This window comes from Rhineura floridana, chromosome 4, assembly GCF_030035675.1.
Source record: "Rhineura floridana isolate rRhiFlo1 chromosome 4, rRhiFlo1.hap2, whole genome shotgun sequence".
NCBI lineage: Eukaryota > Metazoa > Chordata > Lepidosauria > Squamata > Rhineuridae > Rhineura > Rhineura floridana.
In genome coordinates this window covers 170,129,229-170,145,382 of record NC_084483.1, presented here as the reverse complement: position 1 = coordinate 170,145,382, position 16,154 = coordinate 170,129,229, and the positions used below count along the sequence as shown (strand labels likewise).

Here is a 16,154-nt window from a genome sequence, read left to right as displayed (position 1 = left end):
TGGAAGCAGCTTCAACAGGGGCTTTAAATGGTGCTGGCACGCTCCCCCTCCTCTGAATCATATTGGATCCTTCCCTCCCCAGCCCCTGGAGAAAGCAAGACATCTCTTTAATGCAAAGCAAACACACAGGCTTGAAAGTTTATCCATAGCAAAGCAGTGGCACAGGCTTATCAGTTTATTGATAGCAAAGTCAAGCTACAAGCTAATCAGTTTCACCTTAAAGCAAAGACACAGGCTTGAAAGCTTATCCATAGCAAAGCAAAGCTTGTCAGTTTCACCTTAAAAGGCGCTTCCTTCCTGGAGAATTCATTAACTGTGGTATTACTGTACTTGAAAATAGGGTAGTATTTAAAAATTGAACAGAGTAACAATAATTTATTACCCTATCCCACTGACATAGGCCCCGAGGAGCAATTGGGTTTGCATAGTCTGTTCAACATGCCTCTCTGGGAGAAATGAATGAACAGAAGACCCTGTGGCAATTTGAATGCAGGACCTCTCCAGACACTGGGTAACTTACATAAGGGTATAATCACTCAGGGTCTGAAGAGATCCCTTAGTCAGATAACTGTTGGATCTCCTATCCGCTTGTTCAGTTTCCTACAGCGCAAAAGATGGAAAGAACTGGTGGTGGCTGGCAGTCAGGTATGCGGGCGAGCCAGTGGGGGAATGCAGCTGCAAGGCCTACTCCTGATCTGTCCCAGAGGAATTGTGTGAACAGGTCCTGTGTCCTCTGTTAAGTATTTTTCCATTTAGAAAATTGTTACTGGAAAGGTAATGAAAAAAGAAGTGCTCTATTCATTGCAGGTAAATTAGTTAAAATATTTTGACTATAATCTAAAACATAAGCATAGTAAAGAGATCATGCACATGCAGAGCTTTTGTTGAAGCTTTTATCCTAGGCATTCTGACTGACCTGAGTTCCAATCACCACTCACCCCTAAAGCCTAGTCAGCCTCTGTGTGTGTCAGTATAGCATACTTTGCAGAGTTGTGGTGAGGCAGGGATAACCTTGGAGCTCATGGGAGGAAGAGGGAGTTTAAAATGTAATATTACATCTATGTGTAAAGTGTATGCACATTAATTCTATAATCAATAAATTAGAACATTGTGTAGCTGAAAGCATACCCTGATCAACAAAAGCCAATGCAGCTGGAAAGATCTTGCTCCATTGGGAGTAAAACCAGAATTTTACTTTGGTTCAAATTCTGAGTTAAGTGGGAAGTTAATGTGCTTAATGTTGCTGCTGATGTGTTATCTATGCTTAGGTTTGGTGGGGGAATTTCACATTCTAGAGTAGGGATGGGGAACCTGTGGCCCTTCAGCTGTTGCTGGACCATTGCTCCCATCATCTCTGCCTATTGGCCACTCTGGCTGGGGCTGAAAGGAATTGGACTCCAGCAATAACTGGAGGGCTACAGATTCCTCACCCCTGCTTTAGAGGAAAGGGTGTTGGGCAATGGTAATCAACATGGTGCCCTCTAGATGTTGGAGTACAACTCCTACCACCCCTGATCATTGGCCATGTTTGGCTTGGGCCAACATCTGCTGGAGGACACCATGTTGGCTATCCCTGGTGCAGGGGCTGAAGCATACGATTCTACAGACTACTGCCATGGTTAAGCAACAGTGTTCCTTTGGCAGCAGCCTAACCCTTGTCAAACTTATAATTGGAAATTATTTGTGTAAGCCATTCTGTGTACCATTGCAGCTCTGCATATCCGTACAGTCAGAGTGCAGATTTGATAGCTATTTGATTAATGACAGAGTTAACAGAGTCAAACAAGTTCAACAAAATGGAATGATATGGAAATATCCCCCAGTAGTTAATAACCAGAATGAATAGAGCAGTTGTTAAGAGTGGTACGACAATGGAACTGATTACTTACGGAGGTGGTGGGCTCTTTAACATTGAAGGCATTCAAGAGGCAGATGGACAGCCACCTGTTGGGTATCTTTTAAGTCGGATTCCTGCATTGAGCAGGGGGTTGGACTCAATGGCTGTATAGGCCCTTTCCAAATCTACTATTTTATGATTCTATGAATATGGCACTATTGGGGAGGGTGCTGTTGCACCAGTTCTGTGCTGCCTTTGAACTCTAAGGTAACTGTAGCACTTGTAAGAATTAGCTTGGGTATTAAATATCTGTGTTTAGGGTATTCTGACACAGTTTTAAAAAAGTTGACAAGAAATCAGGTCTCATTGTTCCACTGCAAATATAGCCATGTCTGAATCAGGGGGATGATTTATGCTGTCTGACAATTCAAAGACAGGAGACAACTCTAATGTACAGATAAAACCAAAAGTGGCAATAGTAGATCATCACACTGACAGTTAATGGGACTGACTCGCTGGAGAGAAATCTGGATCTACTTAAAATGTCAGGTGTGTAAAGTAATGAGTCTGTGCTTAGTAGGAGACCTCCAGAAGGAGTCTTCATGGTCCACTTGTCAGTTGAATATATATTATAACAAATCTGTTAAATCAATGAGTATTTAATAGCTAATGACTCAGATTTTTGTCTTTACACTCTCTGGTCAATATGCCTAATCTCCAACAGGCCTTGGAGAATGTACATACCTTGACTGCATTTTATGCATTCTCTGGCCAGTATGCATAGTCTTCAAGAAACATGCCTTTTTTCAAAGTTTGAAGAGGTACGTTTCAAACCTTCCCTCCCTCTCCCATGATTCTGATGGAATCATCAGATAAGGATAAGGAAAAAGCTTAATAGTAGTATGGGGCTAATCATCATGGGAATTTCAGGGGAGGGAAGATTTAACTAACTGAGGAATGGTTACCCACCCATCAGGGAAAAGAGAAATACCAAAGTCCTGAACGACCAGCTCTTTTCTTTAATTCTCTCTTGGGCACAATTTTGAAACAATAATTTCAACATGGTCACTTGTTGCCTATTCAAGTCACTTTCTGCCTATTCAACTTCAAATTTAAAAACATGTTTTGAATTTAAAAAGGCAAAATGGAAGGACAAATTGTATAAAACAAGCATATTACACAGTGATCCCTCTACATCAGAACATATTTGTATGCCTACAGTTTTTCATTTTAATCACAAAATGGAGATACAATGCTAGATGCATATAAAGTCATGTCAATTATATATTGAATGCACATACAGTACTTTTATTAAAATTGGCCATGTATGTACAATACTCTGGTATTACTCATGTAACAAATTAATCAAGTCTACTATATGCCTAAATTATTTCCTATCATCCACCTGTGCATACTAAAACTCCAGAGGATGTCATTTTATTACTCTACTGAAGAGAAAATATCTGTTTAACTTACGTGCTAGCATCAAATATACCTATACTGGCATTTTAACAGGGAGCATTGCAGATTTGAATCAAAGGTAGGTATTGTCTTGTGATAAAGTATTACAAAATCTAAATTGCAACCCAGCTCATAATGTTTGCATTTTATTACAAAATCTCTAAACTACCGTCCATCCCTCAACTACACTGCAATGACTGGTCCCTACATTTACTTACCTAAAATCACATTGCAAAAGGAAGCATAACTGACACCGCCAAAAGATATTTCTTGGGGGGGGGGGGAAGGAAATGAAAATTGTAGCACTCTAGGGACATTTTTAATAGCAGGATCACTGGGTTATAGAATTCACTTTATGTATTACTGTGACAAAGGTCATATTCCAGTAGCAGAGTTAAGACACATACCCACACCTTTTTACCATGGAAATAGAGACATATATTTAATTCTTCATAACTGCACTCATGTTTCACCTTCCATTTTCTTCATAAAGGCTTTTTTTACAAGCTCTCCAGCACCCTTTTTTATTCTTGCAAAAGGCAAGACAAAACTTAGTAATACCAGAAGAATGCAACTAAAGTTGCTAAACAGCAAGCCTTGCCCTGCAGCTATTTAAAGCCTCACACTTCAAAATGTAGTTGCATTCTGAAAATTGCATGCATGCAATTGCAAAATGCAGACTACTTTTAGCACAAGAGCAAGGATCTGCAATTGGACACTGTACAAGCCCTTCCCCTCACCTCACCTCACCTCACCTCTACAGTAGGGGATCCAGAGGGCTGGATAAAATCTGACTGACATCCCAGAATCTGTTCCTAACCCCCAAGTTGGAACAGAGTATATAATGGGAAAGACCTTTGTCTGAGACACTGGACAGTCAGCAAGAGTCGACAACACTGGTTTAAATGGACAAATATTGTGACCTGATTCTTATTCATTTTCTTTTAGCTCCTGCTTCCACCTCTTTCTTTCTTGGAATTTTGTCTTTGGCTACTGCCTCATCTTAACCTTTACATTAGCTGTTTCCTTCTTATCAGTTCAATTCAACTATGTCACAGCTTTTCAGCTGTGCTAGTCAGATGATCACCAAGTTTCCTAAACCTTAGAGAATTTGTCCTTCATCTCTTGCATTGTCACTTATCTTCTAGACAGTAACTCTACTGGTTGTTGCTCACTTTTGTGTGCCCACATTCATGTTGACCTTTTGCTTCCTGTTCTGTAAAGCACAGCAGTGTTTTCATTTTTCTGGGAGATGTACAGGGTCTATGGCATGCACATAGGTGTGAGATGAAGATGCCAATTGGTACAGTGGCTACTGCAATCACAAGAGCAAGGGAAAACAGTACTATCTCCCTATGCAGTTCCCAAGGGGAAAGCAACATTTTGGGAGGCTTGTTGTCTGGTGAATGTTTCTAGGTCCCCTTTTCCTTTTCTGTTTTCTGGCAACACCTCTCCAGTTTTCAGCCCCTTAGCATCTTAATTTGACATAGTAGAGTCCTATTCACAGAAGGATTCACAGAATTATGGAATGAAACATTCTTGTATCTCAGTTGCTTACCTGTACTACCCTTTCGCCCTTCCCTATTTTTCCTCTTCTTCCATGGTTTTATGTATGCTGCTGCTATTGTATCTTACCTTTAACAAGGAAAAGAAAGACCCTGTACTTGCAAAATAAATCTGCCCAGGGCAACCTTTTTCTTCACATGCCTCTTCTTTTCTTGCACACTACAAACCTTTCACAGATTGCATCTTCAGTGAGAACTGTACACAGGAACATGAGCTAGAAACTAGCTGCTAGATGTTCTCAAAATCAGTTGCCTATCAGTTTCTAAGGGTTGTTGGGTTTTTTTTAAAAAAACTGATTTTTATGTGTGGAGAACTCCAAAATCTGATCATTGATATTTTTATAATGCATCATTTTAATTATGGTATTTATACACCACTTTTCAGGTGGTATATTTTATTAAGAGTTATACTGATATATAAATGAGTATCATTTTACATCTCAATTTATTTGATGTAAGCTTTTAACTTCCTATAATAGAGATTTTCGCAGCCCATTCACAGTATACATATTCATACAGAAGAAAATCCACCGAGTTCTAGGACATATTTCCAGGTAAGTGTGTATAGAATTGCAGCCTAAGTAATTGTCAAAATCATAAACTAGGCACATATTTTGCTAATAGCCAATACAAATAGCCTTAATGCCCAATAGATTTTAAAAATTAAAGTGGCTTTAAACAAAAAGCAGAAATTTACTGATTTTGTAAGCTAGTCCTTAATGTTGTTATTTATGTTACGTAAGTCTTCTCTGCACAATTGTAGAAATCAAGGGGAAATGTTAACAATGATTAAGGAAAACTGACAATGTATTAGAGCAGAAGCTCAGAGATAATCTAAGCAATCAGCAAGAGCTCTCCTTCCAACTTACTCTTCAGCAGGTAGTCAGGACCTTGTTGGGAGAAAGGGGATGGAAGAAAGAAGAGATTGCAAGCAAGCATTGTAGGTGTGAAGGCAGGTGAGTGCTACTTTCTCTTAGATAGCCTTCTCTTGATAGTCTTCCCCTGCCCAGAGACCTTCTCATGCTGGGATGTTGCAGAAAAGAACTTTTACAAGGGAAGCCTTAAAGCATCTCAGGGACAACATTTACAGGCCTATTTTACCTTGGCACATTAACACTCAGTCTGAATCACTTTCACAACTCCTACCCTGCTACTAGAAACAGCCACTTATTTTCACCACAGGCTGAATTGTTTTCTTGTAACCCAGTTAAATGTCCATTCATATAACAGTCAGGTATGATGTAGTGACAAAGTATATATTGCAGGTGCTGTAGTGCCAGGGCAAGTGCAGGTTCCCAATTACAGTTTATTTACTATCTTCCACATAACCCAATGGGAGCCACAGAAACCTGAGTGTACCTCTGCCCCGATTCCATTTCTTGGACATGCTATAAGTTTTGAGTGTGGCAAAACAGTAAAATTCAGAAACTGGATTTTATAGTTTAATCTTACCTTTTTCAGTGACACAAGGGTGGTGTTATCTCTGCTGATTTTCTCCTCTGCATTCCTGAACATCCCCCCTGTGGAGGGTCCTCTAAAATTCGAGTTGGTGTTTGAGTACAAAGGGGCTACAATGGGAAGGGAGAGGTAGGAAAGCTCTATTGTGTAAGTGGAACTCTGTTTGCAGCTCTCTGGACCTTGCCCATTGCATCTGATAGAGCTAATTGGGAATGTAACTATAGTGATAGCAGGAGGTGGGAAGCATGACATCTGAATACAGCCTTGTACAACAGCATGATCTACAAATTCTGAGGCAATTACCTTAGGATACAGGTACGATTAAGCCAAGCTAACATACTCATTGAAATAAACACCCAATCCATTGATAATGAGATTGGTGTCAGCACAAAGGCAAGCCAAAATATTAAATGTGAAATTATGGCTGTTAATAACATGAAAGCATTGCCTGTTTTACTATTTCAGTTTTGCCTTCTTTTAAGAATACACACCTGAGAAGCAGCACCACTTTTCAGCCACTATTTTTTCAGTTAGGAAACATTCCCCAAATTAAAACTAGAACTGAGTGGCTCTAATGTCTCATTTTAAATCCACTTAGTTAATCATGGGTCAAGACACACATTCACAGTGATTGGATAAAAGACAGCAGATTGATTTAAAATCTTTGCTTTTAAAAGAATACCACCTAAGATGCAACAACCAATTAAAACTGTACTTGGAGGGCATGTATTAGGGTGAGAGAAGAATATGGAATTACATGCTGCAACTGTTGCAATAGAAGCTTGCCATTTGCTGTGCATTTCTCATGAAAAATTGCATGCTGGGAAGCAAGATACGCTTTATGTGAACTCATCTACAAATATTGTATGTCAGAAGAAGTATCAAATTAAACTTTGGCCTGAAATGAGGCAAATACATGAAGGGTCCTATCTATTAAATCTGTATAGGTTTAAATGACATGCTGTCTGGCTGCTAGTGAGGCAGAGATGCAACCTTTTAAAAAGGTGAACTCTGTCACTCCTACTTTCCTCACAGTACTAGATTGCTGTTGAAGCCACTCTGCATCCATGCTATATTGATGCACAATCCACCAAGATCTTTTGCAGTGGATGGGAAATGTGCAGCAGAGTGCTTCCTATACTGTTATCATTACTGTCTTAGGAAGTAACATAGTAACTTTTCATGATAATTAAAACTAGCAAAAACTGTCTGTTGGATGAAAGAGCTGATAAAAGAAAATTCAGGTGCACCTGTGCAGTTGGCAAGCCTTTAAGAAGAGGGGATGACAATGAATCAAATCAGTTCTTGTAAATTTGGATAATAGAAATGGTTAAGACTACAGAAAATAAAAAAGTACAATTAAAAATATTAGCACCATTACAGAGTTAGGATTCAAACATCAGGACTGCCCTAATGGCTGGGCCCTTGCAGCTTTAATAGAAAACATTGAGGCTTCTGTATTCAAAAGTTACAGTAAGAAACACTGGATGTTTTGAGAACTGCAGAACAGAATGTTTTTAGTTATTTCAAAGTTAAGGTTGGTCGTTTTGATGTCTGAACAGCAGCTGGAGTGCTTTTCGGTTAGCTGAATCCAAGTCCAAGTCCCTTTGGCCTCTGGATTGCTCGGATTGGTTCGGCTATCCCTTTGCCTTCTGGTCCAAGGCCTGTACCAGGTGTCCAGCCCATACTTTGGAGCATCCTATTGCCAATGTTGCTATCAGAGATTGGTTGAGCATTTTCACCAACAAACCCTGGGATTAAAAGAAATATGCAGAATTAATCAGTATGGCCATATGCAGAAGAGTAGAATAATCTGCCCATAAGCCTTAAATCTTCTTATTCTCTAATAGGTTGTTAGAACAGGATGTCTTTGTGCAGAATAACCTCAAGGTTGCATGCTGTTTGGAGAACATTATAGGATACTTTCCCTTATTTCAAAGGAAAAGAATTATAGAAATGCTTAACACCATGCACATAACATGTTGGAAATTACAATCCAACATAACCCAATGAATACAAGAACCATACAAATGAAAATAGAGAAACCCAATTGCATGAATCTATGTGGAAATACTGGTCAGATCCCTCACAGTGCCTTGATCACACAAATATCGATCAATATAATATAATATTAAATATTATGGAGTGATACTATTGGAATGCCCGCTGTAAAAAAACCTAACCTATGCTGACTACCAACTACTTTAGCCTGTGCCTGTTGTGTGTGGGCGCCACAAGTGACAGAATTCAATTTGTAATACTACTTTTAATCCACATTTAGCGGCTGTCATGGTATGACAGAGATCCAACCCATGCTGGCACTGGAGTCAGGCTGTCATATGGATATTTGGATTAGGCTTCCCTGTTTGTCCTCTTCAGCTTTCTGACTATATTCATAGAATCACAGAATAGTAGAGTTGGAAGGGGCCTATAAGGCCATTGAGTCCAACCCCCTGCTTAATGCAGGAATCCAAGTTAAAGCATACCCAACAGATGGCTGTCCAACTGCCTTTTCAATGTCTCCAGCGTGGCAAAGCCCATCACCTTCCTGGGTAATTGGTTCCATTGTTGTCCTGCTCTTGATAGTTAGGAAGTTTTTCCTGATGTTCAGCTGAAATCTGGCTTCCTGTAACTTGAGCCCATTATAGTACTAATTGTACTATTTTAAACTGAGGTGATTTTAAGTGTATGTTTGAACGGTATTAATATTGCAAATAGTTTAATTCTATTTATTTTAGACTATTGTATGTTCTTAATTATATGTATTTTTATCTGGAAGCCGCCTTGGAAAGTTTGGAAAATAGGGCGAGGTAAAAATAAAGATAATAATAATAATAATAATAATTCCATGTCCTGCATGCTGGGATGATGGAGAAGAGATCCTGGCCCTCCTCTGTGTGACACCCTTTCAAGTACTTGAAAAGGGCTATCATTTTTCTTTTTCTCAGTTTTATTTTCTCAAGGCTAAACATGCCCAGTTCTTTCAGTCTCTCCTCATAGGGCTTTGTTTCCAGTTCCCTGATCATCCTTGTTCCCCTCCTCTGAACCTGCTCCAGTTTGTTTGCATCCTTAAAGCGTGATGTCCAGAACTGGATGCAGTACTCAAGATGAGGCCTAACCAGTGCCAAACAGAGGGGAACTAGGACTTCACATGATTTGGAAACTATATTTCTGTTACTGCAGCCTAAAATATTTGCCTTTTTTGCAGGCCCATCACACTGTTGGCTCATTTTCAGCTTGTGATCAACAACAATTCCAAGATCCTTCTCACATGTAGTATTGCTGAGCCAAGTATCCCCCGTCGCATAACTGTGCACTTGGTTTATTTTTCCTAAGTGTAAAATTTTGCACTCATTGCTGTTAAATTTCATTCTGTTGTTTTCAGTCCAATGCTCCAGCCTATCAAGATCACTTTGAATGTTGTTTCTCTTTTCTAGGGTATTAGCTATCCCTCCCAATTTTGTATCATCTGCAGATTTGATAAGCATTCCCAGCACCTCCTCATCCAAGTCATTAATAAAAATGTTGAAGAGCATTGGGCTCAGAAGTTAGCCTCATGATGCCCCACTCATTACCCCCCCGACTGAGAAGGAACCATTGATAAGCACTGTCTGAGTACGATTCTATAGCCAGCTGTGGAACCATCTGATAGTTGTTCCATCCAGCCCACATTTAGCTACTTTGCTAATCAGAATATCATGGGGCACTATGTCAAAAGCTTTGCTGAAGTTGAGATATATTATGTCCACTGCATTCCCACCATATACCAGGGAGGCTACCCAATCAAAAAAACAGATATGATTAGTCTGGCAGGATTTGTTCTTGACAAATCCATATTAACTTCATGGACCTCCTGAAGCCCGCCCATGGATCTCCTGGTTAAGAATTCCTGATCTAGGAGTTGGCAGGGAACTACTGTTGGCTAATCGCTTAAGAGAATGAGAGGAGCAACAGTAGTATGGAGATTATATTGGATTTACTTGTTCAGACACAATATGCCACGGAATCCTAATTCAGAGGCAATATGACATTCATTACTGGTTGCTGCAATGCAGCAGGGGAGGGCTATTGGCTTCATGCCCTGGTTGTGGGCTTCACAGAGGTATGACCACTGTGGGAACAGAATGCTGGGCTAAATACCGTATATTCCGGCGTATAAGACGACTGGGCGTATAAGACGACCCCCAAATTTCCAGTTAAAATATAGAGTTTGGGATATACTCGCCGTATAAGACTACCCCTGCTTATGACATGCAGGTACTTAGCAGGAAAACTGTCACTTATAAACTTATAAATATTAATATTTGGATTGTCCAGTTGTTTTGTTTTTGTGCCTAGGAATTACCACCAAAAACTGGGGAAAGATGTGAGAAATATTTTTTTTAAAAGCAACATTAAATGCCTAGACTCTAGTTTCCAACACTATGGAGTATTTATTGATTGATTAAGAGAATTTATATCCTGCCCTTTTGCTGTTAAAAACAGAGCTCAGCACAGCTTACAAATATAGTAAAAACAATAAAAATACACAATCAGAGAAAAACAAGCCAAAATGTTAGGAAAAGGAGTCTTTCACACCACATGCTCAGTTCTAAATACTGTTGCAGCAAGTTTTACAAGTTCCTCCAGTATTCCACTGGTACAGGCACTCAGACATTCAAAGTACTGTATGTTTCTTAGGTTTTATAAAAGCAGAGCTTTGCTTAACTCAAAATTTCTTCTCCCTTTGATAACCACATCTACACAGGTTCCACCTCCATACTCAAAATGAAACTGAGCCTGGAAGTGTACAACAACCCCACACATACCTTGCTAATTCGATTATCAATGTCAGGATGTCTGTCTTATCGACTACTCTCCTACTCCCCCCCCCCACACACACACCGGGCATCATGAAAGACCCAGTCCTGGGCTCAGAAAGAAAATAAATATCTGGTCCTCTTCAAAGTATTGATAAGCCTCTTGTTTTAATTGAAATAATAATTATAAATTCTTGTTCTTATCACTAATGGGAGTTAATTATCTTGCATATGCTGCTGTTGCTTCTATGGCTGTAACTGAGTGAGGTTAAAGATAAGTGAAATGCAAATAGGAAAAAAAAATACAGAAGGCAGTAACACTTTCCTAAATGTAATACCATACCAACCACAACAAGATTCCTATGAGTAAGGCAAAAAACTAAGCATCTCACAACCAGTCAGGATTCCTAACCAAAAACCAAAAATATGATAAATGAAGAAATATTTATATAAGCATAACTATCAAATATATTTATTATTTACACAAACTGTAAAGATATTTATAGTGCAATCCTAAATTTATTTATTCAGAAGCAAGTCCCAGCGTATTCAATGGGGCTTACTCAAACAGGGACAGAAATGCAACCTCAAGTGATAAGCAACTTCATTCACACAACCCAAAATTCCGAATCATGCCACTTTACACTGTTTTGCAACTGTTTATACTTGTTTTTATGGTTATTGGATTTTAAATGGCTTTATTTCTTGTTGTGAGCTGCCTTGGTTTCCAACCCTACCTCACAGGGGTGTTGGAAAGACTCCATACACACACGCACACACTGCAGATGTATAAATACATACAGCCCATATAATAGTTTATTGTCAAACCAATTGGTCATTGCAGAAAAATCAGTATTAGTTTTTAAAAAATCAGTATTAGTTTCCTACAGAATAAAAACTGCAATACCTAAGTAAGCCCTGCCTACTTGCTTTAAAATAGGATTGGGGGGGTAGAAAGAGAACACAAACACAATTCTTTTTTACATTCACTCCAAAGTCCCATTGATTTTCAGCACATTCATAATCATGTCTACTCAAAAGTAATTCCTACTGAATTCAATAGGATTTACTCTGGACATATGGGATTAGCACAGTTTTTACCCCCAAAAGCAACTATTGGGAAGGTTTTCAAAACACTGCCCAGGATCTGACTCCTACACACAACAGGGGGAAAAACTGAAATGTATATACCTACCCAATTTATGAGATTTTCAGATAAACAGGAGGGGAAACCACCATTTTCTGGCCTCGCAATGAGGTTTTGCAGACACTGCCACCAAACAAACACTTCACTGATTGGCTGAAATCCTGAACGGGCGGGGTTAAAGCTACGAAGTGCTATACAGTAGTTTAAAAAAAGATTTAACCGGGGGGGGTGCCTGACGTTTTTATATATATCTCGAGAACCGCACCACCTAGAAACTTAATTTTTTTTTAAATGAAAGCTGAGAATCCGGGCCACCTAAGGGGCTAGCCGGGCGCCGGGTGGCATGCTTAGAATCTGGGTAAAACCCGGCTATCTGGGCAATATGGCAACCCTAATAAGACGACACCCGGCGTATAAGACGACCCCCGACTTTGGAGAAGATTTTCCAGGGTTAAAAAGTCGTCTTATATGCCGGAATATACGGTAGATATTTCATTTGCTCAAACAGGGTTCTTGTATCTTATTCATAAGCAGGTGATCTTGCTGAAGAGGTCTCTAGTGTGGAATGAACAAGAACAAAGATCTGTTAAGAAAAAAATAGCTATCAAAAATGAAATAAAATAAATAAAAAAGATGGGGTTGAAATGGATAACAGTAGTTAATGACCTTGTTAGCATGTACTGATAAGCCCTATGTAGAAGCAAACTATTTATTTATTAAATTTATATCCTACCCTTCCTCCGCAAAGAAGCCATGAACAGCAAACTACAGCTTACAGCAGATGAGCAGGGTGTGATGCATGGTGTCGAATTGCATATGCTGTGCCTTGTTTATTTATTTTATTAAGACATTTATATACCACTTAATCATTCACATTTCTAAGTGACATTTCCAAACGTTTTCTGACTGAACCAAGTGAATGGCAAACTCTTCAAAACACAGAATCTGAGGTTCTCACAGGTTCAATAGCTGAAACGGATAATATATTCATTTAGCGAAGTTAAGGAAGTGCATGACCCTGAACAAGACACGCTGAATCAAAACAAATGATAATATTACCACACATTCACACCTGATTGTCACCTTGTGGTAAAATTCTTCTTACCACTTAGCAGGATCAAGACACCACCAGTTGGCTGAGTGAGCAATCTTAGAGAGCTGATGTTTAGGGGTGGGGAGTTGTGCTGAGGAGTTGGAGGACATTGCTGTGCATGCACCACATGGCCTGCCCTGAATCTTTTAAGCTAGCCTCTGGCCCTCAGGTGTGGTGGTGGACTCCTGTTGCCAGATTGGAAATGAGATTCAACTGCCAGTCTGGTTGGCTTCTGTATGTGAAAAGTGGGTTGCTGCCATCTTGTCCTTTGCCTCAGGCAGTAAATTGTATTGGTCTGGTCCTGGGCAGAATGAAATAGGTGAGGAAGCCTAACAAGTTGTTGTGGGTCTGAGATGCTACTCTCTGTTCATTGGAAGTGGGATACATGTGAGTCACAATGAATACAGTAAAGTTAAAATGAGGGACTGGAGAAGTGAAAGTCTTACAATTGCTCTATCAACATTAACAGAAATCAACACTGTGGAAGGAATAGAGAACTAAACAACCTGCTCTTCAAAATGTGCAACTTTATATAGTGGAGTTTCTATTCTCGATGCTAGAGTCTCAATAGAAAGTATGCAATTATCGGTGATAGACAGGTAGTTGGAAGAGTTGTTTTTTAACTGATACTTAAGTACTTTAATATATAATATAATGAAAATTTCCTCCTCAGCATAGGATATAATGGAGTTTGAAACCCCATGCATTTTGTTCCATTCAGCACCTATAAATAAACAAGCCAAGAAGCAGCTTTATTAATTGCATGGCAAGGCTTACTGTTACTCCTACCATGCTGCAAGACAGTTGATCAAATGCTGGATTTTGATATGGATTCGCATGTGCTTTCAATCAAGCCTCAACTATGAGAGCTCACTGGGTGGCTTTCAAGAAGCCACCCACCCTCATAGAATAACCTTCCGTACAAGATTGTTTTAAAGACAAATAGGATATGCTAGAAATATAAAAGCATGTGTCACAGTGCAAAGGCTTACAGAGGCTGCTTTCACACTGCACTTTATTCCGTTATTCTGACGATTTCTTACCTGCTAATTTGCACATTATATTTGATGTTTCACACGACGCACAAACTAGCTCCAGAATTCTAGTGGAATGTAGTGGAAGTTTAGTGCTAATTTCCGTGATAAATGATACCAGAAATAATCCATTAGCAAGGCTTGGAACCCAGATGACTGCTGGAGTTTTTCACTAGCTGCAGCCACTCACGTGACAGGCATCCCAGCATGCAGTGCATTCCTGCCATTTAGTTGCGTGGGGTTGGTTTTTTTTTTTTTGCCTGACAAACATTGTACCGGTATTCTGGCATCAGCGCAGATAGCAGCAGCATTTCCCACACACATCCCTGTCTTCATACAACTAAAATAATTTAAAAAGTCAGATCCTAAAGGAAGAGGGCTTGCATGGCAATGGGACAAGATCTTAGTCCTCCTACACAGTGGGGAAGAGTGTGCATGGGTGAGGGACAAAACAAGCCCTGTGAAAGACACGTTGCACAAAATGCCGGTATATTGGCTGAAAAAGCTGCTGTTCCTTAATGCAACAGGTACTGCAGTGTGAAAGGGATTTTAGAAATTGTGACAGAAGCGCTACCTTTTTAATCCGTTAAACTAACGCAATCAGCCCTATGTGTGAAAGCAGCCAGAAAGAAAACAAGTTAATGGGAGATAAACAATTGTGTGTATCTGCTAGTGGAATGGATTTCTGCTCACGCACAAGGGTTTTCTGTTCCTCTCCTCACCCCTGTAGCCCCCACCCCTATCAAATCAACTTTGGAGCATATTCAGGGGGCATGCTGGTGGGAGAAGAGAAAAAGGAAATCTACTTATGCAACCCTGCATATCATCCAATGTTTTTAATGCTAACAGCACTTCTAAAGGCAAAACTCATATTTCATATACATAAATAAAAAGACCTTTGCAAAAACTTCCCATTTGTTCTTAAAGATGTGTGGCTGAGACTACAAAGAAGTGTATCGGGGAAAGGCCGTAGCTCAATGGTAGAGCAAAGGTTCCCAGGTTCATTCCCTGGCATCTCTAGGTAGGATTGGAAAACCATAGAGAACTGTTGCCAGTTAGCATGGACAATGCTGAGCTGGACCAATGGCTTCATTTGATATATGGCAGCTTCCTAGGTTTACAGATTTGCACTACTGTCAAAACTATTTTTCATTGGATCAAAGTCTGCTATCATTGCATATGTTATTAAAAGAAGAAAGAAACTGGTTAATCTACTTCTTTACTATTTGTAGCACAAGTGGCCTAGTACATATGTAATGCAGCCTTTATCACCAAATCACTGTTTGGTGTTTGAGAGCATTTCATGGGATCTCATGTAGACATTCTCTTTTCAGTTTTGATCATTGCATTTTGTTTGCATAAATCCTTGCTAGCAACAAAACAATTTGTAAACATGGTCACAAACTATGGTTTGTCACTATAGTTAGCAAAAATATCAGTGCAATGCAGACATAATGCTAGTCATAGTTATGTCCAAATTTGAGGAGAAAAATGTCTATGTGAAAATAGAGAAGGGTTTTGGAGAAGCACAAGGGTACATGGAGTGTTGTTTGTAATTGCCAAACTATGGTTTTCGCAGCATTGCATCTGCACTAGGTTTAAGTAAGTTTGCCTTTTTAAAATATGTACTATATCTAATTATTTTTCATTGATTGTGAAAAACTCTGAAGCCTCAATCTGAGAACAAGCTTCTGTAATAAATTGTAGGTATTTTTAATTGGCTTATTTTGAACATTGCATTCTATTTAAAGCAGTGATTA

The 16,154-nt window shown here is 39.4% G+C and overlaps 1 protein-coding gene across 1 annotated transcript in view; it reads right to left on the bottom strand.

Moving 5' to 3' along the window:
• Nucleotides 1–7,706: 7,706 nt before the first annotated feature.
• GPATCH2 (G-patch domain containing 2) overlaps nt 7,707–16,154 on the bottom strand; it is a 169,450-nt gene continuing 161,002 nt past the window's right edge. The window contains exon 10 of the mRNA XM_061625187.1: nt 7,707–8,072. Within this exon, the coding sequence (XP_061481171.1) occupies nt 7,903–8,072 (170 nt within the window). The 3' untranslated portion in view covers nt 7,707–7,902. The remainder of the gene's footprint in view (nt 8,073–16,154) is intronic.